At 50.5% G+C, this 10,066-nt stretch overlaps 1 protein-coding gene across 1 annotated transcript; it reads left to right on the forward strand.

Annotated features, from left to right (window-relative positions):
* Positions 1-3,031: 3,031 nt before the first annotated feature.
* On the forward strand, positions 3,032-5,566 carry LOC128298153 (uncharacterized). Its single transcript, XM_053033898.1, has 4 exons — positions 3,032-3,213; positions 3,295-3,481; positions 3,565-4,721; positions 4,819-5,566. The coding sequence occupies exons 1-4, from the start codon at positions 3,032-3,034 to the stop codon at positions 5,564-5,566; spliced, it is 2,274 nt and encodes a 757-aa protein (XP_052889858.1).
* Positions 5,567-10,066: the final 4,500 nt, after the last annotated feature.

The raw sequence follows: 10,066 nt of genomic DNA on the forward strand, positions 1-10,066 counted from the left end.
TCCCCGAGCTGCTTCATCCCAAAAGTTCCTCACTGCCCCCTCCTCACCACCAAGCCCCGAGGTAGCGTGCGTAGCCCTGTAACCGGACCTCTTAAGCTAGTCATTACCAAAAATCAATTCATTTTAAAGTCATCACGCCATTGCAACGCACGTTGATTTTTTCGCCAAGTTTTGCAAAGTTCTGTGTAGGAAAAGGGTTTGCTTTGATTTAAGTTTACTACAGGGTTGATTCATTTATTTTTATGGCTATTGCAGGGATTAGAATTACATACCAGATTACATTTAGATATAACAGTTTTGCCGTTCATAGTGTTAGGTTTGTTTCGATTTTCGATTTCCATTAGGAACAGTTTAAGAAAAAAAAATTATTTACGTTCGGTATAGTTTGGTTTCGTATTTTTTCTCGCGATTAAAGTGATTAGTGTTAGATTGCAGCATTCTTAGATATATAAGAGTTTTCCTATTATTGATTTGTAGTGATAGGTTTGTAGCGATTAGGGATTAGTAATAAGCTGCGTACCGTTAAGTAAAGTAAGTTTCCGCTTTCCTGCGTTCCCGTGTTAAGGCTACACGTTTTATACGATGAGTTCCAGCAGTGTGAACAATAGTAGTGTCCCGGTTGACACCGTGTCAGGTATTTTAACGTATATGCTAAGCATAATGTCCACAGCAATCCAGAGTGTCTTTCCTTTACGCCAACAGCAGGTATCAACGAAGAGATGCAACAAAATTCTGGCGCAAGAGAAAGGGATGTCGCTGCAAGATACCCCACCCCGCCGCTAGAAACAGCTAGCGAACGGAAGGCACGGCTCGCGTGAAAGTGGCAGACACTGTACAGAGCCAAAAAGCGATGCCATGCTCGAGCAACGATTGCTTCTTCCGGTGCAGCAGAACCAGCACCAGCAGTCGAACCAGCTGCACCAGCAACACCAGCTGCACTAACTTCAACGTCGCCGACTGTATCAGGACAGCAACGTACTTTGGATCCGAGCCGGTTGGAGATCGACGCACGGTACTCCACCCCACCGCGAGAAACAGCAGCCGAACGGAAGGTAAGACTGGCTAGGAAACGGGGCGCCCTCTACCGAGCCCGGCGGCGCGAAGCCAATTCCACCAGCGTTGTATCCTCAGGAGGACCAATTGTACCAGCCCCGATTGTTGCAGCTGTAGTCGATCCCACCAGCCCACAGCCAGGCCCATCTTGAGCGAGAACAGCATCGGTATCGGTACCGGCACCAGCACCAGTTATCACCGTGCCCGTGCAACAGCAGCTGCAAACGTACGTGCGCCAACTTCGCGACCAAGAGGCAGATCGGCAGCGCCGATACCTATTCCAGCATGGTATGACAGGGCAACTGAGAGTGGGACACGCCAACCACGAAGCGTACAACCATCCTGCGCTTCACACGCTTGCAGCACGAGCCGCTTGCAGCTTCTGTTCCGCTCTCAAGTGGCCTGGAGAGCCGCCCACTGTTTGCTGCAACAGTGGACAAGTTTTGCTGCTACCGTTTCCCGAGCCGCCAGCAGAATTGCGCCAATTGTTTGATGTATCGGAATTCATGCGCAACATCCGCCGGTACAACAACGCGTTTGCCTTCACCTCGATCGGCGCATCGATCCGAGGAAATGACCCCGTACGTCAGGATCGACGGGTCGCTGGCGGCGGAGTGTACAATTTTCGGATACAAGGTGCGCTTTGCCATCGGATCGGGTCGCTCGCTGTGCTTCCTGGACATGCACCATGCTACGCCCAGCTGTACTTCTACGATCCAAGCGCGGAAAGGCAGTACGACGCAATGCTGAACACTCGGGCGGCAGCATTGGGGGGTGCGGTGAATTGCAACATTTTGGCCACTCTGCAGCGTGTGTTTACCACACACAACCCAATTGCGGCGATGTTCATGCATGCGTACGAAAGCATGTCAGTGCGAGATGACCTTCGCCTTTCTATCCAGTCGCGGGTACTAGGCATCGATCAACACCGCTACAACGCACCGACCGCAGATGAGGTTGGCGGCGTGTTCGTGTGCGATGATTCCACCGGAGCCCGGGATTTTTCGCGGGATATTGTGCTGCAACATCGTGCCACGGGATCTTTGCAGGCAGTTTTCGAAACTAACCAGTTGGTAGACGCGCTGCAATACCCCATCCTGTTTCCGCGGGGTGAAGCCGGTTGGACGCACAGTATGCCAAAGGTGCAACGCCGAGCAAGACAGCAGCAGCAGCCGGAATGCATGCCGATGGTGGTGCTGGCATGTTCGAAGAGCATGATCTTGAAGCGCAGTCGGAGCGTTCGACGAGTCAAATCACGCCACGTGAATATGCCGCGTATCGTTTAGCCTGGCGGGAGAACGACGAAACGTTACTGCATCGTGGCGGGCGACTGTTCCAGCAGTACCGTGTCGACCTGTACTGCAAGATGGAGATACAGCGTTTGAAGTATCTGCGAGAACACCAGGCACAGCTTCGCACCGAGGCGTACGTGAGTTTTATGGATCTGGCAGGCGCTGAAGGAACGATCGCGAATCTGCAGCCGAACAATATGCCTGTGGAAGTACCACAACCGTCGAACCTCTCGCGTACGGGTACGCGTGTCATCTTTGGACCGTCATTCGTCGGTAGCAACCGCTACATGCAGGCGCAATATCAGGACGCGATGGCCATTGCCCGTGCGTTGAGCAAGCCGGACCTGTTCGTAACCGTCACTAGCAACCCAAAATGGCCGGAAATAACAGGAAGCCTACTCCCGGGACAGTGGGCCCCGGATCGACCCGATGTTACCGTGCGTGTTTCCCGGCTCAAGCTGAAAGCCATCCTGAAGGATCTAAGCATGGGAGTGCTCGGTCTTGAGATGGCTCGCATTCATGTGATCGAGTTTCAGATACGTGGCCTACCCCATGCTCACCTGCTCATGGTTCTCGCCGAGGAAGACAAACCGCAGACGCCCGAAAGCTACGATCGGTTCGGATCGGCCTAGCTGCCCGATCCGGTAACGTGCCCGCAGCTGTACCATACGGTGCAGTCATGCATGATGCATGGACCGAGCGGGGCTGCCAACCCCACCGCACCTTGCATGAAGGACGGCAAATGCTCGAAGCGGTTCCCGAAGCCATTCTCCGACCAGACGCACAGCACGGAAAATGGCTATCCACAGTACCGTCGCCGAAGCAGTGGGCGCAGTGTGACGGTGCAAGGAACCGAACTGGACAACCGGTACGTCGTGCCCTACAATCCATGATTGACGCACAAGTACAACTGCCACATCAACATCGAGGCGTGTACTTCAATCAGCAGCGTCAAGTATTTGTACAAAAACGTGTACAAGGGGCACGACCGGCTCAGCGTTTCCCTGGCGGTAGGCGGCGACGAGATTCAACAGCACATCGACGCGCGCTACCTGTCACTGACGGACAGCTGCTGGCGGATTATACGATTCGAGTTGCAGGCGAAAACACACCGTCGTCAGAACGTTTTCTTCCGGGCAAATGAAAACGTTTCGAGAGTGTTGAACCGCGGTAAACACACTATGCTGACACGGTTCTTCCAGCTTTCGGCACACGACAGCTTTGCTCGAGCTCTGTTGTACCACGACGTACCGATCTACTGCCGGTACGGTTAACCAGCGGCGGGTCAGCGACAATCGTGGCAGGAACCGTCCACTGGATCCGTCGCGTACGTACCGGACACAAAACAGTGATCGGCCGGATGGTGTCCTGTGGCATGCAGCTGATGGAACGCTACTGCTTGCGGCTGCTGCTTTGCTACCGGAAGGGTCCAACATCGTACGAGGATCTGCGAACCGTCAACGGTACGGTGTGCGAAACGTTCCAGCAAGCCGCCATCCAGGAAGGGTTGCTGCAGGATGACTCTGAGTGGGATCGTGCTCTCCGGGAAGCGGTCTCCTATCGTATGCCCGCCCAGTTGCGCCATTTATTCGCGCTCATCCTCGCTTCCGGGATGCCCCAAAACCCGCGCAGTTTGTGGGACAGCTATGCGGTCGAGCTGTGTGAAGATTTTCACCGCCGCAATCGCGACCGGTACACGCCGGAAGTGTCCGATTTGAACCTGCTGCTGCGTGACATCGAACACTTCCGTGTGCTGAGCGCGATCGATCGCTACCTGCGTGGGACGACACCAGCGACGGATTTGGCCAGCTTCCCGGGAATGCCTCAGCTTGCCGAGTATGAACACGTTCAGGCACACCTCATGGACGATGACGATGTGAACGAGTTCATCACTGCTGAGCGAGCATATCCGGTCACGGAGCTTGATGCTACCCTTGGAACGTTACACCAGCTCAACGATTTTAGCGTACACTCGTCGCCGATCAGGAATTGCGCTTGCGACCGCAGCAAGTGGCAAAGCAGCACTGTTGCTGTACACTCGACGTTTAAGTTGCCACTCGACTTAAACGAATACTCCACCTGCAGGATCCCGAACCAGTCGAAACGAGCCGAGCTAATTCGTCAGGCAACGCTGATCGTGTGGGATGAGGCGTCGATGAGTAGTCGGTACGCGCCCGAAGCAGTCGATCGAACCCTGCAGGACGTGACGGGCGTGCAGCGTGCTTTCGGTGGCAAGGTGATGCTGCTGTCCGGTGACTTTCGGCAAATTTTGCCGATCGTACCGAAGGGCACGGATGCACAAATTGCTAACGAAAGCATCAAGAAGAGCACGCTATGGCCCTGTACAGGTCGCTTCGGTTGCGCGTCAACATGCGGGTACGCACGGCACCAAACGCTACTCGAACCAGCGAGCTGCAGCATTTCGCCAACTTTCTGCTGCGTATCGGTGAAGGACGGCACGATACGTTTGCAGGGCTGGACCGTTCGTTCGCGAAGCTACCGCTGGACATGGTAGTGTCCCGTTCGGGGAATCCGGCACACGACATCAACGCCCTGATCGCGAAGATCTACCCGACATCGCACGGTACTATCGGGACCCGGCCTTCTTTTCGGATCGCGCGATTTTGTCGCCGCTGAACGTTGATGTGACCAGCGTGAACAACGTGGTACTAGACCGAATACCTGAGCCTGAACAGGAGTATCGTTCGGTCGATACGTTGGTCAACCCGGAGGAACACGAACATCTGCAGCTTCCTTCGGAGTACCGGTTGCGGCTGAAGCGATTTGCGCCGGTCCTTTTATTGCGCAACCTCAATTCCGATATGGGGTTGTGTAATGATACGCGTCTCCAGATTGTGGACCTAAAACGGAACTGTTTGCGAGCCAAAATACTGACGGGCAAGCGGCGAGGTGAGGACGTGCTGCTGCCTCGCATCTACTGTGACAGCAACGATATAGGGCACCCGTTCCAGATCCGCCGTAAACAGTTTCCGGTGCAACTGTGCTTTGCGATGACCATCAACAAGTCGCAAGGGCAATCACTGCACCATTTGGGTCTCTATCTGCCGCAGGATGTTTTCGCCCATGGCCAGCTGTACGTCGCGCTATCGCGTGTAACATCACGGGCGAACATAGCTGTGCTAATCCCGAACCCGGAACGTACCGACGAGGAAGGTGTCTCCACGAAAAATATTGTGTACCGTGAGGTCGTCGACAGTTGAACCCCATACCGCGTCTAGGTAAGTACTAAAACAGAAAACAAACAAACGATAATTAGTTTCCTCATTAGTTACGATATTCGTTGCCTCTATATTTACTTACATCGTGATACAGCTGCTGTTTTGTCCGCATTATCGCATTCCGTCCTATCGGTGTGGTGGATATGGTCGCGACCGGATCTGTTTCTTACGGCTGTAGAAAAAAAAACCGGCAAAGTCGTAAGTATTATCTATCCGCTGTACGTTTCCGTTCACTCATTTTCTTACCTCTCGCAGTTTCGTTCACGAGTGGACCGATTGGTACTGCTGCTGTTGCTACTGCTGCTGCTATCTGTAAGTATAACAAAATCGTGAACAATACTACTCAACTGGCAGAGCCGGTTCTGCGCGTCGTCATGTTACCAATTTAACTCGCAGTCTTTACTACTTACAGCAGCCGTACCATTCCCGATGGTATACGCACGTTTCGCTGTATCGAACGGCAAAGTAGCCACGGTTGCCATCCACTGTAAGTATAGCCAAAATCATACAAACGGAACGTTACTATTAGTTGCACCGATTTCCTTCACTAATTCACCAGTCATGCCTTCATGTTTGTACTTACAGCTACTGACCCACTCGCGATGCTCCTCTAGGGTTTCGGTATCCCTTCGCGCGAACCAGCTGCGGCTGCCATCTGCAAGTACTAACCAACCAACAATTCGAACACATTGTCCTCAGTTTAAGTTGACTACTACACGCGGTGTCATTACTTACTGCTGCTATACCATTCGCGACGCTCTACCTGCGCTTGGTGTTGCCTGTTGGAGTTGCTGCTGCTGTTGCCACCACTAGGACCACCACTGCAAACGCAGATGGTAACAACATTTGAATGACAGCAATGCGCAAAATGGTACAGAATGCTATGCAAATCACACAGTAAGTAATTAGTTAGCTGAAGAGTTATTTGAATCATCTATCTTAACCCAAGTAAAACTACAGTCTTAAAGCATTTTCATACAGTTTAAAGTACCAACAACCTGTTGTTTGTTGCATTAGGCGGCAAACTGAAACTTTGCTGATTGCATTTGGAGCGAACAGTGCACCAATTTTGCATTGAATCCAACCCTGTGAAACAACTTCTTACAATGCGTAAGAATACAAGTTGGGTCTGTCACATTCAATGCAATGTGCAATGTGTGTAACTTTTGTTGTGTTGTCGAAAACGTTGTTCCACAATGTAACACAAGCAAATGTGATTGTTAATTTCTACCCCATGCTATTGGTGAGCATGGTTTTACTTATGGGCGCGTTCGCCGTGACCCGTGATGTGTGCATGGGTGTCCAGGTCACGGACGATATGCGTGTGTGCCAAGCGTTTGCTCATGGATCGGTTATTTTCGAATTTACGGATTTGATGAACAGTTCCGGCAGGGTTTATGTGGCACTATGTTCTTATTAATTTGTCTCTTTTTTACCGAACCAGCAGCCCAGTGTCGTAGGTGGTGGCGATGGCACCAGCCTTGCCCACGACAAAACCGGTACCAAACGCAGTGCTGACTATCCTGTACTGGTAAATAAAGTTAGGGGAAGCCAAAAATGCCAGGTTATCACACCTTTCAAGGTGCACAGGAAGTGCGTAATTGTTTCGATATTACAGGCCAATAGAGCAACGCATTTGTTCGGGATGATCGTGATAACCAGGAGCAGGCTCTTACCTATCATGTGGATGATAGCGTAAGATGCCGATGCTCAGTGAATGCACAGTGAGTGTGTTGAGTTGGCTCTTACCTGTCATGGAAATGACAGCGTAAGATGCCGATCGTGGCCCTGGCGGTTGTCGGTCTTGCTGTAATGCACTAGGTACAGCAACTGAGCATGTCGGGTGTCTGCGTGGCGGTCTCCACGTTGCACCCAGTTGCTCGCCAGCTGTGCCAGGATCAACCTATAAAGCAACAGGACACCTCGGGTGTCTGCGTGGCAATGGCCATGTTTCGCACAGTTGCTCGCCAGCAGTGCAGAAACGATCTATAGCGATCCTGCTCCTGATGATCGAAATTGTTATTGATGACTTGCCTCTATTTGGGGGCGCGTTCGCCGTGACCTGGAGCACGGGATGGCGTGGTGCAGGCTCTTCCCTATCATCTGGATGATAGCGGAAGATGCCGATCAGTGAGTACCGATGGCCCTCGACGTGTGTCGGGCACAGGCTCTCACCTATCATGCAAGTGATAGTGTGAGATGCCGATCGATGTGTGCACGGGTCTCCAGGTCACCGTGATTTCCGAGGCTTTAGTTACACGTAGCAAAATAGTCAGCCCTGCGAACGAAGGAACGGTCCGGACGGGATTCGTTGCCGGTACTGACAGGCGAAAGAACGACGCCACCAGGCCGGTACATTGAATATTGTGAAAGGAGTATAGAATGAATTACTAATTGAGAGCTTAACATTCAAATCATAAACCAACAGTTATGCACAATTCAATGTTCAATTTTTCTGCATTTCAAGAAGTTCTTTAACGTGATTAGATCCAATGCCAAATTGGTGCACTGTTCGCTCCAAATGCAATCAGCAAAGTTTCAGTTTGCCGCCTTATGCAACATACAACAGGTTTTTGGTACTTTAAACTGTATGAAAATGCTTTAAGACTGTAGTTTTAGTTGGGTTAAGATGGACGATTCAAATAACTCTTTAGCTAACTACTTACTTACTGTGTGATATGCGTAGCACTCGGCAACGTTTTTCGCACTGCTATCGTTTAAATCTACCGTCTGGGTTGTATTAGCTCATTCTTTGGGGGCAATGGGACACAGCTTCATTTACTTAATGCAACCTTTTCTCTTTTGAACTTTACTTCCATGCACACCTCGGTTTTCATCCTTTTGGAGCACACGGACACACCTGGACACGGCGAACAAAGGTAAACCCACAACTCATGCCAGGAGTACCATCTCACACCTTACTAAATGCTTTCTTTTTCGTTTTCTTTCTTTTCCTTTTTCTTTCTTTTTTACATGCTCTTAACCATACTTTCCTGTACTCTGCGGTGACCATTCTTTGCCAGCCTGGATCAGCTCGAGGAGGGGTTTAGTGGGTAAGGCGTCGATCGTACCACGTGTATCGAGTGGTTGCAAACAACTTATCTACCAGACCAGGAACAAGACGGCTGCTACATACCTACGATGCGTGAGTGCATCGTCCCCGTGTGTCCTTGCTGAGTTTCCATTGCTTGCGGCCCCGCAGCCAAACCTACCAGCAACCTAACCGGTCGGACGTTTATGCGCCTCCACCCCGTCCTTGCCACGAATTTTTTGCGCACCAGTGTTTCCTTACATCTGTAGGGAATATTCAACTGGCTCGACAGCAGGAATTTGGAAGCTGCTCGACAGCAGCAGGATATGCAATCGCCCGACTCGCGGGCGTAAACCGATCGCATAAGACATCCGTTGTTATGCACATCATAGCAAATAGATTAATAAAATGTGCTCTTTTACAATCCAACCACCAACCGAGTAAGTCGACAAAATTCATCATCCGAAAGTATAACACCAGATTTATCTTTACTCCAACTTCCTTACACTCACCAATTTCATCCTTACCCCAACTTCTTTACACTCAACAAATTTCTCCATTCTCAAGTCACTGCTGCTTCATCCCCAAAGTTCCTCACTGTCCCCTCCTCACCACCAAGCCCCGAGTTAGCGTGCGTAGCCCTGTAACCTGGTTTCTTAAGCTAGTCATTACCAAAAATCAATTCAGTTTAAAGTCATCACGCCATTGCAACGCACGTTGATTTTTTCGCCAAGTTTTGCAAAGTTCTGTGTAGGAAAAGGGTTTGCTTTGATTTAAGTTTACTACAGGTTTGATTCATTTATTTTTATCGCTATTGAAGGGATTAGAATTACATACCAGATTACATTTAGATATAACAGTTTTGCCGTTCATAGTGTTAGGTTTGTTTCGATTTTTTTTTCTCGCGATTAAAGTGATTAGTGTTAGATTGCAGCATTCTTAGATATATAAGAGTTTTCCGATTATTGATTTGTAGTGATAGGTTTGTAGCGATTAGGGATTAGTAATAAGCTGTGTACCGTTAAGTAAAGTAAGTTTCCGCTTTCCTGCGTTGAGTTCCAGCAGTGTGAACAATAGTAGTGTCCCGGTTGACACCGTGTCAGGTATTTTAACGTATATGCTAAGCATAATGTCCACAGCAATCCAGAGTGTCTTTCCTTTACGCCAACAGCAGGTATCAACGAAGAGATGCAACAAAATTCTGGCGCAAGAGAAAGGGATGTCGCTGCAAGATACCCCACCCCGCCGCTAGAAACAGCTAGCGAACGGAAGGCACGGCTCGCGTGAAAGTGGCAGACACTGTACAGAGCCAAAAAGCGATGCCATGCTCGAGCAACGATTGCTTCTTCCGGTGCAGCAGAACCAGCACCAGCAGTCGAACCAGCTGCACCAGCAACACCAGCTGCACTAACTTCAACGTCGCCGACTGTATCAGGACAGCAACGTACTTT

The sequence above is a fragment of the Anopheles moucheti genome, chromosome 2 (assembly GCF_943734755.1).
Source record: "Anopheles moucheti chromosome 2, idAnoMoucSN_F20_07, whole genome shotgun sequence".
In the NCBI taxonomy this organism is placed as follows: Eukaryota; Metazoa; Arthropoda; class Insecta; order Diptera; family Culicidae; genus Anopheles; species Anopheles moucheti.

What these genes read in the sequence shown, in the direction of transcription:
- LOC128298153 (XM_053033898.1), top strand. Translation starts at nt 3,032, where the DNA reads ATGCATGGACCGAGCGGGGCTGCCAACCCCACCGCACCTTGCATGAAG. An exon ending in GTCAGAACGTTTTCTTCCGG is followed by an intron (nt 3,482 to 3,564) that starts GCAAATGAAAAC and finishes GGCACACGACAG; the next exon opens with CTTTGCTCGAGCTCTGTTGT. An exon ending in GGTTGCGCGTCAACATGCGG is followed by an intron (nt 4,722 to 4,818) that starts GTACGCACGGCA and finishes ATACGTTTGCAG; the next exon opens with GGCTGGACCGTTCGTTCGCG.